This window comes from Engystomops pustulosus, chromosome 1 (assembly GCF_040894005.1).
Source record: "Engystomops pustulosus chromosome 1, aEngPut4.maternal, whole genome shotgun sequence".
Taxonomy (NCBI): Eukaryota; Metazoa; Chordata; class Amphibia; order Anura; family Leptodactylidae; genus Engystomops; species Engystomops pustulosus.
In genome coordinates, this window is record NC_092411.1 from 261,986,624 (window position 1) to 262,005,110 (window position 18,487).

Sequence of the window (18,487 nt, forward strand, 5' to 3'; positions counted from 1 at the left end):
CCTGCAGGCAGCATGTTATAGAGCAGTAGGAGCTGAGCAGATTGTACATAGTGTCCTATCTGCAGGTAGCATGTTATAGAGCAGGAGGAGCTGAGCAGATTGTATGGCCTATGACCTACATCTGACAAACTAAACATGTAACAGAGCTGAAAGAAGACTGTGATAGATCCTTACATATATAAGAGACGGATAGAGCAGTTCTCACCTCTTCTTCTCTCTTGTATATACATTATCCAGGCAATCAGAGCCGCTCCTTCCCTCCCTCCAGCAGCCTGTACCTGTCACCTACCAATCCCCAGTTGTACTGTCGCTGCAGGAAGAGCCCTAGAGACACGTTTCTGCGGAACGTCTGCAGTTTTGTCTCTTTCATGCCCGATGGCATACTTCTTCTACATTACTATTCCTTATGTAACTCTGGAAACATCCATTGTGGCTCCCTTTCATTTTTATTGCTAAATAGCATGCTTAATGGGTAATTTTCCACATGGTAATTCCAGAAGGGCTTGAGAATTTTTTTCCTCTAGTGTACACTTGCTTGTCTATAAATCAAATCACTTTACTCCTACTTGCAAAAAAACAAAGCAATAAGCAATTTCCTTAAAGAGAAACCATCAACAAAAGATACTTTTATATGAGCCATAACTGGAGATGTGCTGCTTTTATTAGACTTTTTTTATTTCATTGTAATAAGTTGTGCTCGTAAGACCTGCTGCAAAGTGTAAATTCATCCCCAGGATAAGGCAAATTCGAACGCAATCATATTACATAATAATAATAATAATAATAATAATAATAATAATAATATATTGCCCCTGTATATGTATTTACATCTTGGGTAGATGGACATATGGATGTAATGGAAGTCATTTGCTTACCGTGTGGTAGGTGACAACCTGGACCTCAGCAGTTAACCTTAAACTCCTGAACCACTGGGAATTTTAAAGGGGTTGTCATCTTTCAACAAATAATTGATATTGTTTGTGTAATGAAAGGTTCTACAATTTTTGAATATACTTTCTGTATCAATTCCTTGCGGTTCTCTAAATCTCTGCTTGCTGTCATTCAATGGGATGCTTCATTGTTTACTTCTTTTGAATAATAACAGTCCCTGGTCATGTGATGTCACACAGGTGCAGGGCTCATTATATCTGTGGTCATGTGACGTCACACCGGTGTACAGCTCGTTATAACACACAGCTCTGATTACTCTCTGTGACACTGACTAGCCATGCACCTGTGTGACATGACATTACCAGGGATATATATGAGCCCTGTACCTGTGTGACATGGCATGACCAGGGATATAACAAGCCCTGCACCTGTGTGACATCACATGACCGGGGATATAACGAGCCGTGCACCTGTGTGACATCACATCACCAGGGATATAATGAGCCGTACAACTGTGACATCACATGAGCAGGGATATAACGAGCCTTGCACCGATGTGACATCACATGACCAGAGATATAACAAGCTATGCACCTGTGTGACATCACATGTTTAGGGATATAACGAGCCGTGCACCGGTGTGACATCACATGACCAGAGATATAACGAGCCTTGCACCATTGTGACATCACATGACCAGGGATATAACAAGCTATGCACCTGTGTGACATCACATGTTTAGGGATATAACGAGCCGTGCACCGGTGTGACATCACATGACCAGGGATATAATGAGCCGTGCACCTGTGTGACATCACATGACCAGAGATATAACGAGCCGCGCACCTGTGTGACATCACATGACCAGGGATATAACGAGCCGTGCACCTGTGTGACATCACATGACCAGGGATATAATGAGCCATGCGCCTGTGTGACATCACATGACCAGGGATATAACAAACCGTGCTTCTGTGTGACATCGCATGTTTAGGGATATAATGAGCCATGCACCGGTGTGACTTCACATGACCAGGGATATAATGAGCCGCGCACCAGTGTGACATCACATGACCAGGGATATAACGAGCCGTGCACCTGTGTGACATCACATGACCAGGGATAAACCAAGCCGCGCACCTGTGTGACATCACATGACCAGAGATATAATGAGCCGCGCACCTGTGTGACATCACATGACCAGAGATATAATGAGCCGCGCACCTGTGTGACATCACATGACCAGAGATATAATGAGCCGTGCACCTGTGCTACATCACATGACCAGGGAGCGGTTTTATCTATAGGAAGCAAAAAATGAAGCTTACTATAGAATGACAGCAAACAGAAATCTAGAAAACTGTGAGGAATTGATTCATCATGCAAACAACATTGAATACTCGCTGAAAGTGGACAACCCCTTTAACATTAGCCCAGGAGCGCCTTGTTGATAGTAGAGCTCCAAATTGGAATACTGACTTCCGAAACAATCAGCTCAAGACGCAAAGAGATGGAGGTGGTAAATAGTCATTTACTATATAAGCATTGTATGGCAGTATTATTTTGAGGATGGGCTAGTTTTATTATATATCAGTGTAGTCATTGTTATATGCTGAGCAGGATATCAAAAAGTTTCAAAAATACAGGAATTCATCATTTAAAAAAAATAACTACGGTCCCTTTGTTGACTAGTCCCGCAGTGATGATGTAACATATACATATAACATCTGCAGCGAATCACCGGCCTCAGTGGTCATAAGCTGTGCATGCATCATCTCCGTTGAGACCGGTGATTGACTGTACCACTGAAAATATGAACTTTTATGACTTAAAACTTTACACTCATCTTGGTTATTTATGAGATATCCACAAGATATCCATAAGTTCAAAACTTATCTGAAGAATGGAGATATACTGACCTCCTTCTCGCTCCCTGCATGAAAGGAGAGGATCTTCAACAATGGAAGCACCAAAAATACTTGTAAGGTATTTATGGCATATCATGTGGACATGTCACAAATACTTAAGATGGGACAAACCCTTTAAGGTTTCATCTGTGTCCAAAATGTACCCCTCCAAAATGAGTCATTTTTTGAGTCTTGATCTTGAATCGCAAGTGGTAACTCGACTTGAACTATATAAAAAAAACTACTAAAAAGTAAGACTTCTATAAAAAAAAAAAAAAAAGAGAGAGCAATTCCTTACCTTAAAACTATAACGTATAAAGCATCTCGCGAATCTTTATCCCCGGGCAAATGTGCGAAAATGTCAGGAATCTGAAGAAAAAAAAACCCTCCCAATATAAGACATAAGAGATTTGCATCAAATAATATATTCCTTATTGCGGCGAGGAGATAAGAGAAGAATCCATATAAGGCAGTTTATTATTCAACAGCTTGTGCCACTTGTAATCTTTGTGCCGGAACAAAAGCTAAGTATTTTAGAACGCTTAACCCTTTGTAGCCGGCCCGGAGACAGGGGTCTTAGGAGAACACTTAGCGCATCATTTATGAGTTGTCGTGCAGCCCAGGGGTCCAAAGTTTATGGCCGTCATTGGGAATGTGATACTCTCTGTGTGTGATTTCATATGCCGTCTGCTCGGGACCATCATTTGTATTCATTATGCTTTCGTCTTACCTGTATATCCTAGGACTAGGAAGCTTCAAAGCACATAATATTATATCTGCGACTACTTTCCAGGGCATAAGTGCCTAGGATATATCGAGACGAGATCATTCTTCTTTAGTAGCGTGCACACAGACGCCGAGTTTATAACAGGAAATAACCTTTTTCTATTGAAAGGATGGCAAAAAAGTTAGCAATTACTTTGATATACTTAAAGGGAATCTGTCATCAGCAATTGGCCTTATAAACCACTACCAGTATGTTGTCAAACAACGTAATACCTTCTAGTTTTATGTTTCTTTCATGGTCCAATGTGGTGGCATCATCCAAAAATCAACTTTGAAGTGAGCTGTGAATTGGTTGTATAAAGTTAAGGAGGTGGAGAGTTTAACAATAAAGTCAAGATCGGGAGCTCTGAACACATACTCCTTTGTGATTGACATTAAGCATTAGCTCAGTGATCTGCTTAGTAATATCTCAGAATGCAGGACCTTTAATTAAGGTGAAGAGAGAGCTTGACTTCAGTGTTAAAATCCCCACCTCCTTGACTTTAACCAATTTGCATCTCACTTTAAAGTTGATTTGCTGGATGATGCCACCACATTGGGTCAAGAAAGAAATATGATCTAGAAGGTGTTCAGCTGCTTGTCAACCTACTGGTAGTGGTTTATTAAGTCAATTTATGCTGACAGGTTTCCTTTAAAGGGAATCTATTATCAGTTTTGAGCATAATAAACTGCAGACATTGCTACGTCTAGACCCTGGAAATCTATGTAACCATACCAATGTGTTTGTTGTATGTAGCAGCAGGAATGTGAAAAGAGAACTTTTAATCCAGATTTGTAGCTCCTGCTATTGTTCTGGGCAGGTCTTTCAAACTGAAGAGCTTTCTGCTCTTTACAGTGAACTGTTCCACAGCCCCTTCCCTCTGCTCTGAGTGACTTCTATAAATATCCAACCAACATCCTGATAGACCTCCTACTTATAGCAGAGGGGAGGGGCTATGGAGCCTCACAGAGAGAGCAGAAAGCTCTTCAAGCTGTTAGCCCCGCCCAGAGCCCTTAGAGCAGCTGCAGAGCTGGATTATAACTTCACTTTTCACAGTCCTATCACTACTAACAACACACACACAAGTGTGTGATTACACAGCTCTCCAGGTATAATACCTAGAACTGTCTTCAGCTTTGTAGGATCATACCTGCTGATAGATTTTGTTTAACGGGGAGCTTAGCCTAAATTTTGATGTTTCATATAACATTAGTGAGAGATTAAATGCTCCAACTTCTATTTCACCCTATGCAGGTGGCTGTAGCAAGTGGCGGCTTGTATAAACTACAAGTGCTACTCATGATCCTAGTGTGAGTCTCTTCTGCTCAGGATTTTGAGTGTTGGAAATCTCATAGGATCAGACCAGGAACAGTATGACTTCTGCTTTCTATGCTGCAGATCGTTGTGTATCCAATCCCATTAACTTGCAAGGAGCTGGCAGTTGGCTTTCTGTGCCATCGCTAACCCATCTCCTTGCAATCATCTGTCTAGAGGTGGATGGGCTGGAGGTGGTTGGCGCGGTAGAGACAGCCATGTGGTGAGCGGTACCTCCTAATACCCAGAATTTAGATAAAAAAGCAGAACTTTTCTCACTAAATGAGCAGACATAGCATTAACCAATGCACCAGCCGGGAAGCTCCTGAGGCAAAGAGAGGATTTTTGTTCCAACTACCTAGAAAACCCTTTAAGGCTATCAATTTAAAGAGTCCAAGAAGTGACTCCTACAACAATACTATAAATTAAAACTTGTACAGGTCTTAAAGTTTTCACTTTTTAGCTTGAAATCCATATCTGCCCCTAATTGACCCAATTTAGGACCATCTTAGAGGTTAGTGAATGCTTCCTGGTGTAACATGACTTAATGTTATATTGCAGTGAATGAGTAGTACATCTGTTATGATGATTGAGCTTATAATATATTCACTTCCGAGAGGAGACTTTAATTTGGGTCAACTGGGCTGACACCTCAACACATATCTCCAAAAGCACCTAACGAAGCTATCATTGACTAACAGTTTAATACTTAATTACTTGTGAAGTCATCTGCCACTTCTAAAGTTAGACATTCACCTGTTGACAATTCACTTGGCAAAAAGCCCAACCAAGCTGCTTCCCTACTCCACTGCACACATTGTAATGTCACCCCAGCTGATGTCTACAAATGGGGCCGCTACGACGCCTGTTATTTACCTTCTCCTGGGGTCATTCCAGAAAGGAAGTGATGGCTTGCCACAGGGTTAAATGACGGAGACCTCATATCTTTCTATGTAAGAAATATTGGGAAATTTCACTTCCGAAGGTCTACAAGTAGACCGGCCACCATAGTGGTATTACGAAGATGGTGACATGCAAAAATAGGACCAACTTTTAATTCTATAAATCAGAGTTTTACATCAGATGCCACCATTCTGGGAGGTGCAGCCTCAAAAACCCACCTGAGGTTTATGGTCTATTCCCACCACAAAGGTTATTTTGCTATATTGGAATAGAGATGATTCACCAATGCACTTTCTCTGGAGCACTTGGCATGTACTTCACGGTCACTTATTTATTTATTTGTATGGTGTAGATAAGTGGAATAGCTGTAGGCTGAAGGAGCCTTTGTCATGTGTTGAGGGTGTAGGGTCACCTGAATTTAGACTGGTCAAAGGTAATCATCTTAACGTCAAGATAATCCTAAAATAACCCTTAGGCCATACAGTTGAACCCAACTAAGTCAAAATCTTAGAAAATGTGTATGTTATATAGTACAGTCATTCAGCTTTTTATAAAAATAACGGGTAATCATCCATCTATGGCCACCCCAAAAACGGAGTTTCAACACCAAAAATATTTAATGCATTTGCTTTGTTAGCTGCAAATACTGTAATCTGATTGCTTACGTTTTTTTCTATTTTATTTGCAGCCAAGTCAACGAATCTGTCCCTTCCGCTGACACCCGAGTCACCAAAGTAAGTATTGAGCAACGGCAAGCTTTGTTGGCAAGGGATGGGTGTCTTCTCGTCTTGGCTACAATAGCTCCATTTCAGCTTGTTTTTATAAATATGCGCTGTCTTCCAGTGACCCCAAGGGTTCCCCATTTGAGAGCAAGACTATTGAACGAACCTTAAGTGTGGAGCTCTCTGGAACTGCAGGTAAGTACTGATTATTCTGAACATTTCTTGGTGATGGTTTTGGTGGAGCTTTTGGGCAAGTAAGAAGAAGGATTCTCAAATTGATTGAATTTAATAAAATGTGTCAGATTTGATACTTTTTCTGTAGTTTTGTCTCACAACAGTCTGGTGGGTCAGTGGTTGTCATTGTTACCTTATGGCACCAGAGTCCTATGGTTGTTTACCAAGAGCTTACTGGTCTTCCTTCGACAGATGTTGTGGTATTATTTGTCTTACAATAGATGATGCCTGGTATTTTTTTCCCTCTACGCACAATTTTTATTATTACTAGGCCACCTTACCAAGACCTGGTTACAAACTATGGAGTTCCTTTATATAGAAGAGTCTTGTTCGATCTTTGCCTCTAATCTCAAAGCGGTATGGGACTCGGCCTGATATCTTCAGGGCCATTATAGTAACTTTATGATGTGCCTATATGGAATAAGTACATCTTTTGATATCTATTATCCAAAAGATTGTTCCAACAGCTACTCCTCCCAACTCCTACATACACTTGCATGCTCTGCATACCTGTGTTTTGAATGGAGACAGAAGGTTAATCTCCAGGGTAAACAAAGATGACTTTTATAACGTCTGGGCCTTCCTTTCCATGACATAATGGGGCACATTTACTTATCCGGTCCAGACGCGATCATGCGGCACGTTGTCTGTTTCGGGTCTGCTGGGATTCACTAAGGTCCGTGCGCCCGATATCCAGCAGGTGTCGCTGCTGTGCCGAGGTCCACCGGAGTTCACCTTCTTCCGGTGCATGTAAGTGCTGATCTTGCGACAGAAATTCTTTTTTAAATTCCGCCTTTTTTTCCGTATTCGTTGGGTTGTCCAGCGGCCACCCCCCCCCCCATTTCTGTCACGTGAAAGCCGGCATTGATGTGCCACAATCCGATCGCCTAAATCCCGTGTAAAGTCGCCGCAAATCGGAAATATTCGGGAAACCCAACGAAAGTGCGGCGTTCGGACCCTTAGTAAATGAGCCCCAGTGTGTGGGGGAGAGTCGGAGGACCCTACATAAATCAGAAAAATGGATGGTCCTGACAAAATGAGTAGCTTAGGTTATCTTTAGGTTATTGCATTCATTAACAATGGCGGGGAACTTCTGTATAAAACCTCTGATAACTTTTCCTCACGTTTTCGGACTATTCCCATTTTAATTGGGAAAGTATTTCCTCTTGATCTATACGTGCGCTCACACATTATAAATGATCACTTACATAACAGACTGCGCGGCGTGTACCCTGAATACATCAGTCTAGGCTTTATGAAGGAGCTTATCTGCTGCCGGGATTTTCACTTTTTTTTTTTTCTCTTCTTTTTTGTTATTGTTGCCAAAACAGATTTATCACGGACTAGTTGGAGGAGACAGATTCCATATTCTCTCATATAAGCTTGTCATTTTGTCTGTTAATTACATTGTTACATTCTTTCGATGCAGACAGGTCCCTTCCAGTCTGTCAGTACACGGAGAGGCAATGGTGGCTGATGGTTTAGTTAAACGAGTGGAACAGGCTCCTGCGAGGAGCACGGGCATAGCTCATCTCCAGGTGAAATATGTTTATGTTTTAAGTAGCACGAGGAGGATCAAATAAGAGAAGCCTAAGGCTTGGAAGACTTACCTTTCCAGAATCTTTTGTAATCTAACGGCAGAACTCAGGGGCGGAAGGTTCTCCTGCAAGAAGTGAATGTCTTCATCTTATAGTGTGTATTACAGGGCAGAGCTTCTACAGAGGTCATATACAGAGGTAGATCAAGGACCTATACAGGGGGGCACACGCTACATGGATAAGAAATAGAAACATGTGTATGCAATAGACAGTGGCGTAACTTGAAGCTGATGGGCCCTGGTGCGAAGGCCCCCGACTATAATGTATGGTTTATAGTACTAGTCTTCTCATATGGGAAAGTGACATCTTATGGGCCCCCTAAACTTCTTGGGCCCGGGTGTGATCACAACCTCTGCAACCCCTCAAGTTACACCCCTGCCCATAGGGCTTTATTTGTAGACAGGGGCTTTTCCTACATTTCTCAGAACAGTCCATGTTTTGGCAGTTTTTGTAGTGAAATTTCGGATTATAACAAACAAAGGCCAAAAATACATATTATCATGGGGAATGGGAGCGTCCAGGTGGATACAGTCACAGGCAGCACATGAAGAAACTAGGAAAATCCTACTGACACCATGCGGATGGAGGGGAGCACTCACTCCCCCCCGCTACCATGGCGCTCGTATTCGGGTCTGCTGGAACTTGTAGTGCACCTCCACCTAGATGATGTATGTGTATATCTCTGCGCTGTCATGGAAATGTGTGCTGGTTACATTACATTCTTCTCGTCCATTGTCTCTGACTGCCCTCAGGTCAGCAGAGGGGATCATTATCGGCAGCCAGTAGAGGTACCCCGTTTTTTTGGGGATGACTCTCTGTTGGTCTATTTCTTTAAAGTCTATGGAACAGATGTCTGGTCGGCGGATCTGTCACTGACAACAGGCTTATATATATATCTCTTTTTATGTGATCTATGCAATTTGTACAGGAATATGCTGATACGGCTAACAAATGGCTGTAATGCCATTGTATTGCTGCGCTGATAGCCCTAAATCTTAGCTCTTTGCCGGCAGATTACAAGCGCTTCATAAAGTGTTTTTTTTTTATGGTTTTATCATGGAAAATGTTTACATCAGCCTGGAACATTTGTCCTAGCGCTAGTTATAGTAAGCTATGTGTGCATAGATTTGATAAGCCGGAAAATGCCGTTTCAATTATGAGACAAAAAAACATAAAACGTGCCTTTCATGTAAGCGAGTTCTGTGTGGTGTCGGAGCTGCTGATTATGTGGTGGCGCCATTGTCGTATTGTGTTGGTGGAGTTGTCCTGACATAGTCTTGTGACATAAGGGACATGCTCCAATATGGGTCAGAGTTTTCCCTTGTTTATTGTGCAGGTGACCTTGAAAATGTTGGGTCCTCGGTCCACCCAAAGTCATTTTTCATCAGATACAGTGAAAGACATGTGCAGGTCCTTGAAGATGTTAAGATAAGGGCATTGCGTGATTCCAAGACACAGCCATTTGCTGGTGAAGCAGTTTGCACCGGTTGGGTTTCTTTATATTGTCGCCGCATTCCCATTGTGTCTTTATAGTGTAAGAATCATATCGGTGACCTTGTTGTCTACAGCTGAGAGCAGATTGTACACATTATCCTATATGCAGGAAGCATGTTATAGAGCAGGAGGAGCTAAGCAGTTATAGAGCAGGAGGAGCTGAGCAGATTGTACACATTATCCTATATGCAGGCAGCATGTTATAGAGCAGGAGGAGCTGAGCAGATTGTGCACAGTGTCCTATTTGCAAGCAGTATGTTATAGAGCAGTTTGGGCCGCTTGGGTTTCTTTATATTGTCGCCGCATTCCCCTTGTGTGTTCATAGTGGAAGAATTATATCCATGGCCTTATTGTCTACAGTTGAGAGCAGATTGTACATAGTATTCTATATGCATGAAGCATGTTATGGAGCAGGAGGAGCTGAGCAGATTGTACATAGTATTCTATACGCAAGAAGCATGTTATGGAGCAGGAGGAGCTGCGCAGATTGTACGTAGTGTCCTATCGGCAGGCAGCATATTAAAGAGCAGGAGGAGCTGACCAGATTGTACGTAGTGTCCTATCGGCAGGCAGCATGTTATAGAGCAGGAGGAGCTAAGCAGATTGTACATAGTGTCCTCTCTGCAGGCAGCATATTATAGAGCAGAAGGAGCTGAGCAGATTGTACATAGTGTCACATCTGCAGGCAGCATGTTATAGAGCAGAAGGAGCTAAGCAGATTGTACATAGTGTCCTCTCTGCAGGCAGCATATTATAGAGCAGAAGGAGCTGTGCAGATTGTACATAGTGTCCTATCTGCAGGCAGCATGTTATAGAGCAGAAGGAGCTAAGCAGATGGTACATAATGAGCTATCTGCAGTTTCTCTGAATAACTTACTCCTGCGATATCAGACAAGATTGTCCACTCCGGCCGAGCCCCTTTAACCACAGATCGGCAATGTTTTCCAAAACTGCTGAATATTCTCCTTATTGTCTCTTATACCATGTATTCATAAAAAAATCCAAAGACTATTGCAGCAATTTGTGCAAATGGATATTTTCATTGCCTTGGATTATCTGGAAGTGAAAAAAGTCGAAAAATATGTTTCTGACCCTTATAACCTATTTGCATTGACACTTGGTAAATCATCCCTACAAATGAGCAGTAATATAAATTGTAACCAGAGTCACGGAAAGTAATAATAACGTGATAAATGCAGATATTGAAGGTAGAAATCCACCATTTAAACGACTACTGAATGCAAATGTGAACAAGACATAGACGTCGTTTAATTAATTTACTCGTTTTGATGAAGTTTTTTCCCATTTTTCAGCGGCCATCACCTTTACAATGAAACATGCGGCTGATATGTTATCTGACAGATTAGATAAGAGCGCCATATAAACAGACCGCCATTGTGTTTCCTCCCTGTTGCTTTCATTTCCCATATGTTACAAAACATGACATAACATTCAAGCCCTGGTCATGTTGAATAGTAACCCATTCCAGCAGAACTTGGGTTAATCAGAATCCAGATCTCACTGCATTTGCATAAACTCCAGCTGTAGCGTCTAACATGTCAAAGTTTCGGGAACCAATGTTACCACTTTGACAGCAGCTGTCAAATATCACTCCCAATGATGACAATGTGCCCCTGTCATGTTACGCCTGGCAAGGAGTCATTGACACACGATGGTCACATGTAGCTTCTTAGCTCACATGGAAGAAAGCCTTCTCTGTGTTACCACCTACTCCGGTCTGGCTGACACCTAAAATCATGTTTTAAAGGGATTGTCTAGAATCTGAATTTCTTTATTGGCTCGGAGTGGTGTAAAAATATTAAATAGCCCATATAGAGACTGAGGCCACCAGTTACAAGAGGTGCCACATTGGTAAAAAATGATTTTTTAAAATTATTTTTGCACCACATGGGTCCAATTAAAAAAAAAAATTCTGATCCCAGACATCTATTTTAAAAGTACCGCGGGCTGACCGATTATGCCACTGGAATTCTGCAGACATCTATTCATCTATTTTAAAGGAAATCTACTATCAGGATCATGGATTATAAACCAAATACACTTACATGCTGGTGCGTGCCCCCTTTATCAGGATCTGTTCTTCTTTTAACGTCTTATACCCTCGATTTTTAAGAAAATATGCTTTAATAACTATGCAAAATGACCCTGAGGGGCTCCAGACTCTATTAACTTCTATGGAGCGTGGAGCCCCTCAGGCTCATTTTGAAGCCTTTTTTCGTAAAAACAAAGGCATAAAAAGCCTAAAGAAGAGCGGATCCTGACAAAGGGGGCACACACCAGCATGTAAATATACTTGGTTTATTATATATAATCCTGATGATAGATTTCCTTTAAAGGGAACCTGCCACCACAAATCTACCTATAAAGGTAGATCGAGTGGTAGGTGGATCAATAGGACGTTAGGATAGCCCTTTTAAGGGCTAATCCTCACATCCCCGCACTGTTTCGATAACTTTTATTAGATTTATATGCAAATTTTCTTATGCGGCTACTGGGGCATGGAGTAGCCGCATGCGAGGGCCTGCTGTTCTGCGCATGCGCAGACGGCAGGATCGTCGGACGAGGGCGCGCAGCACACCGAAGATTGTGAGTAGGAGGAGAAAAGAGGCTACCGGGGCGTGGAGTAGCCGCGCCTTGTAGCCTCAGATGCGGCTACTCCACGCCCCAGTAGCCGCATAAGAAAATTTGCATATAAATCTAATAAAAGTTATCGAAGCAGTGCAGGGACGTGAGGATTAGCCCTTAAAAGGGCTATCCTCACGTCCTATTGATCCACCTACCACCCGATCTACCTTTATAGGTAGATTCGTGGTGGTAGGTTCCCTTTAAGGCTCTTAAAGGCTATATATTTATTACAATTTGCAACATAGTACAACAAAAATGGTAAAGTGCCAATATAGATAATACACAGTTGTCAATCGCAGGCATATTATAGCTGAAATTCAGACATTGAGGAAAGAGGGGGAAGGGAGTAAAGGAAGGGCAGAAGAAGGCATTGGGAGGGGTGGGCCGGCTTACTTTCGGACCTCGTTAAAGATGACGAGTATTTATCACGAGGAGGAAGGTTGGGAAAGCATTGACCCACAGGGTATTATAGGTGGCACCAAAGTTTATTTGAGAAAAACTTTCATACACTGATTGTAGCTCATCCTTTAATAGGGGGCTTATTCACCATTTGTGAGCAATCATTGGTAATTGTTTCAGCACCCAATTTTCCGAATTAGGTTCTTTAGTGTAAGGTGGCTGGTCCTGGGTTGGAGAAGACAACCTGGTATAACCTGACACTAGTGAGTCTAGGTACAATGCTTTCTGCTGAAACTAATGCGGCTGAATGCTCAAGAATGGAGTATGGGGGGGAGGGGTAGATAAAAACTGTTCTGGAACCAGTGGAGTGATGCATATTAAAGAAGCAAAGAGTTGGAGTTGGAATGTCCTCTTTAAATACACTGGAATACTGCATTTCATTGTAACGATATGTCAGGAGGATCGAAACGTAACCTAAGACGTATCTCACTGGGGACCTCCCTGAGAGTATGATCAGCGGAGGCCGGCGATGGATGCAGTACTTCGCAATTATCCCCCATTCCCTACAATCACCTCCGCTTAGCATTTCCTGTAGGTCACACAGTTGTCGGAAGCAGGATGGAAAGACATATGGTAGCTTTATACGTCTTTCCATCTTGTGTCTTGCATCGAGATCCGTATGCGACGTATATAGACGTCACAAAGAAAGCCCCCATCCGCCCCCATCCGCCAGTATATCTCTACTCGCAATGTGAATGTAGCCTAATAGATATTTCTCAAATCGTATTTTCCGTTTCATGTGATATTTTCTGTAGCCTTTTCCTCTTTTTTTAGTGAATATTTTATTTCATCCTTCGATTGAGTACATATAGTCTACCAGTAGCTAAAAAGTATCGCACCGTGGGCCATAGAAGAAAAAATCCTCCTAGCTCCGAGCTGCACCTGGTACAAACACCTTGTTTCCTACATTTTCCAGCTCCGGAACATCCATTTCGAGATGCGGAGGATTAAAACTGTTTGTTTCTAAGAAAGACTCGAGCATCCCGTTCTATTCCTGTGGTCGTCTCTGCGGATATTGTTGTTTACAAATTGTAAGATGTACATCTTTAAAGATAAAAATGGCTGTCGCTGGCTGTGTTTGCCCATTACTTTGTCGTCTTTGTGTCATCGGAGACCTGAGCCGCTTTTTATTTGCCTCGGGCAGATGCAGCCGCGCAAAGTCTCTGACAGTCTTTGTATTAAATGATTTTGCCTCATAGCTGCCAATGTGGCAGGGCTTGTGAGTCGTCTGGGGAATACAACTTGCAGTCTGTAGCTTATGCTGATTTATGGTTTATACCGGTTCATCCTCATGCTGGTTCATGGCTTGAACTGGTTTCCTGTTTATGCTGGTTCGTGTTTGGATTAGCGTAAATTAGAATTTTGCTTCATTGCTTGTGCTGGTGTGTGGCATCTGCTGGTATAAATACACGGTATATATATATATTTTGCTTCTTTCATTGGAATGGACAAGTCTTTATTGTAATGTTTTGTATTGTAAAAGCAACTGGTGGTTGTAATATGCTGCATAGAGTGTAGAAGCTTCACCGAATTGTTCTGTTGTCCCTAAACCCATATTGCTCCAATTGTCCTGGAAATTGGTGTATAAGCCCCCTCTAGTCCTCTAAAACATCTATTTTTCATAAAAAGCTCTTGAAAATTTCCGCTTTTCCATATTCCCTCCTTAAAAGGGTTTTGCCACCAAAGTTGTGCCCTATTCACAGCACGGCGCTCAGCAATCTACGTCAGCTATGTACAGATGAATGGAGCAGAACAGTCATGCGCAGCTGTCTGCTCCATTCATCTCAGGGAGCGATGAAGGGTTTGACAGTGGTACCCGGGACCCCATCAAACCCCCTCTCTTCTCGTAATCTATGGGGTTCTCATCACTGGGACCTCTACCTATCAGCAAGTTAGGCCCAATTCTGTGGATAGGGCGTAACTTGTTTGGTGGGAAAAACAAGTGTTTCCAAATCATTTCCAAAAGTAAAGGGTCCGATTCCCAGTGACTTTGTTCCCAGGTGTTGATCCATCCTAGTCACCCGAGTGTCAGCATGTCTCCAAGATGATTGGCCAATCCTGACGAAATTGTGGTTTTAGCAAACTCTTTTCTTATACTTTTATGTTTTTGGACTCTCACATAATAGACCGCCCCCCCCCCCCCCCCCGGTTCCTAAACATTTATTCATTAGTCTTTTTAGAAGTCTGCATGAGCTGCCATTTGCTAGTCGGTAACAAACTAATCGTTTCCTACAAATCCTTTGCGAATAATTGAGAACAAAATGTTCACATTGCAACCTCAGGAAGGAGAACTGCAAAAAAATAATGATTGTAGAGCGCATATAACCGGAAAGAGATCCGAGTGCAAAAAAATTCGGTAAGTGTGAGTGATATAGAGGCACTTGTTTATTATAGAACACATTTCAATGCAGTAATCATAAATACTGCTAAGGTTGTGCTCCGCTGAAATATGGCCTGCATAGTCTTGATTGTTTGTGTTATGTGATTTGTCTGACACCCATTACATTCTGGGTAATGGCAGCTATTTGTTGCTGTGCGCAGCAGGCTCTTTTGACAAAAGAAAATAGACAGCAATAAAAACCATAGTCAGAATTTCATTCGGAGAGGAGCTTCACTGCCTATAGTTTGTGCAAGTGTGATAACAGTGTTCTGTACTGTCTTTTGTCGGCTCGCAGCCTGTAACGGTCACCCGTCTTTTCAGAAATCTAGCAGTGTTTGGATGTGGCAAACAAAGCTGAGAAATGTTTTTTTGGGATGGAACACCCTCGGACAAATGGACGGTCAAATTTTGACCTTTCGAGATTTGGGAACTTCTAGTGAAGTGTGAGTGGTCTAATGTCTACGTGTAAAATGTACAAGTTGAACTTGCTCATACCTATAATTACTGGGCGTCTACAAGGCTGTGGTGACAAAATGAATTTTTTTTTTCTGATGTTTTTCAGTATTACATCTTTATAGCTGCTATGGGATGGATTATAAAGATACCAAAAGACGTTGGGATTTTTGGAGTGTTTTGGCTACCTCCAAAATAGACAGCAATAGGCCAAAGCCACCAACTATATCTACTGGGGCAGATTTGACAATTCTGTGTCCCGTCCCTCCATGATTAGCACCATTCTACTGCTTCCTGCTTTGCCATAACTTTTAAGGGAACCTGTCAGCAGAAATTAACCTAATAAACCACTACCAGTATGTTGTCATGCAGCTGAACACCTTCCAGATCATGTGGTGGAATCATCGAGAAAATCTACTTTGAAGTGAGATGTAAATTGGTTGTACAAAGTCAAGGAGGCGGAGATTTTAACACTGAAGTCAAGCTCTCTCTTCCTCAGAAAGCCCCTTTCACTGTAATTGATGGTCCTATGTCAAGAGACATCCCTAACCATATCTCCTGTTCAAGATTTCAATCACAGAAGAGGAGGCTTTCATTGTTCCCCACCTTGACTTCAGTGTTGAACTCTCCTCCTCCTCGACTTTCCACAACCAATTTACAGCTCACTTCAAAGTTGATTTTCTGGGTGATGCCACCACACTGGGCCATGAAAGAAACAATAATATTCAAAAATATTCTGGTAGTGGTTTATTAGGTCAATTGCTGCTGATGGATTCCCTTTAAGATATATTGGGATCCTAGGAAAGCCAATACAGTTAAAAGCAAGCAAGAAGGATGTATATCTTTAACAGCCACCAGTCATGGAGATTAGCACCTGACTATGTAGGAGCCTGTTGTATCCGAGGCTGCAACCAATAGCATAGGTTGAATTATGGGTAAATTTGTCCCATTATATATATATTTTTTATCTGATTCATGATGACCAATACAATAGTTTCTGCCATATGAAATTATATTTTTCCTACTGTGACATCTGTTCTACAGTCCATTGGTTGTTATAACATGGTCATCATGGAGATGACTCCCACTGAGTAGAATTGCAATGTTCCATATTTCAATCAAAGCATAGGAACATTTTTTTCTCTGTAAAAATTGTGCCCATAGTAGCAAAACATCTCTGCATGTAAATGTAGAGAGCAGAAGAGCGCCCTGATGATGAATTATCGGAACGTTCATATGATTGTGGACACCACAGCTGCCGCATGAAAGTCATGCTGATCAATGCAAAATGCCTGAACTAATATACCAGACGCTTATTCGGTGAAGATGATATCAAGATGTCTCAATCACTCAATCTAAACAAGGCGACATTGTATTAGGGGGTAAATGGGATAATTTAGAGCACTGAATTGTACCAAAAAATAAGTAACCAAGATATATGTTATACTAAGTGTTAGCATATGTGACCATGGTAGGTCCTAAAACAGGCCTACATGCTGCTACTCACCGGTGATGCTTAATGATGATTTAACGAGCCATTCGCAGTTTCACCGTAAAGAATAGTCATTGTTAAGTGTCAGTTTTGTAGAAACTATTGGGAAATTCCTCTGTATGTTATGTCTTCAAGGTTGGTCTATACAAGATTTATCTAGTCAATAAGAGTATGAACAAAGATTCAGGCTAATAGTAGCCATTAGGAATTCTCACGCATTTTCAGGGTTGGCCTATAAATGTTTGGACTGAACCTGTATTGTACTGGAGCAATGTCAGACTATTAGGAACCTTGTGGAGTTCTCCTATTTTCAGGGTAGGTCAATTCATGGTTGGACTGGCCCACTAGAATAACATTGGAGTGTCATACAAGTAGAAACAATTGTTTCAGTGTAGGTTTAAACAGGGTTGGACTAGCTCAACGGATGAGCATCAAGACTAGGTAGAATTGTTGGAAATTCTTCTGTATGTGATGTTTTAAAGGGTAGGTCTATACAAGGTTGATCTGGAAAATTAGAATACCAATGAAGTGTCAGTCTTGTAGGAACCAATAGGAACTCTTGTGTGTGTAATGTTTTCAGGGTTGGTCCATTCATGTTTGGATGGAATCACCATTGTATTTGAGGAATGTACCAAAATTTGTCAGAAGAGGAGGGAACCCATGGTAAGTTCTCCTGTTTTCATGATGGGTCTATACAAGGTTAGACAGAATATCAATGTTCATGTCACCATTGTCTTAGCATGTTTAAATAAGGCTTGACTGACCCATCAGATGAGGCAGATGAGCACCATAATAGGTAGAAATGTTGGGAAATTCCTATGTATGTGATTTTTAAGTGAGGGATTGTTAAATGAGAAATTCAAAGAAACCATTGGAAATTCTCATGTGTTCAGGCAAGCCTATCTATCTTGTTTGGACTTGACAATCCCAGTACATGACCAGTGTGAAACTAGTAGGTACTAGTGGTACTTCTCAGAATTTTAGGTTAGGTCTATGTGTGATTGGACTTGCTAACCACACTACCGGAGGAGCATCAAACTAGTAGAAACCATTGGAAAGTCTCATGTTTTTAGATTAGGTCTTTGTGTGGTTGGACATGACAACCCTAGTATTGGAGGAGCATCAAACTAGTAGAAACCATTGGAAAGTCTCATGTTTTTAGATTAGGTCTTTGTGTGGTTGGACATGACAACCCTAGTACCAGAGGAGCATCAAACTAGTAGAAACC

At 41.7% G+C, this 18,487-nt stretch overlaps 1 protein-coding gene across 3 annotated transcripts in view; it reads left to right on the forward strand.

Annotated features, from left to right (window-relative positions):
• PPARGC1A (PPARG coactivator 1 alpha) overlaps positions 1–18,487 on the forward strand; it is a 1,046,166-nt gene that overhangs the window by 1,000,963 nt on the left and 26,716 nt on the right. For all 3 annotated transcript variants that reach the window (XM_072126007.1, XM_072126005.1, XM_072126006.1), the window contains 2 exons: positions 6,470–6,515; positions 6,625–6,698. In XM_072126007.1, the coding sequence (XP_071982108.1) occupies positions 6,470–6,515; positions 6,625–6,698 (120 nt within the window). The remainder of the gene's footprint in view (positions 1–6,469; positions 6,516–6,624; positions 6,699–18,487) is intronic.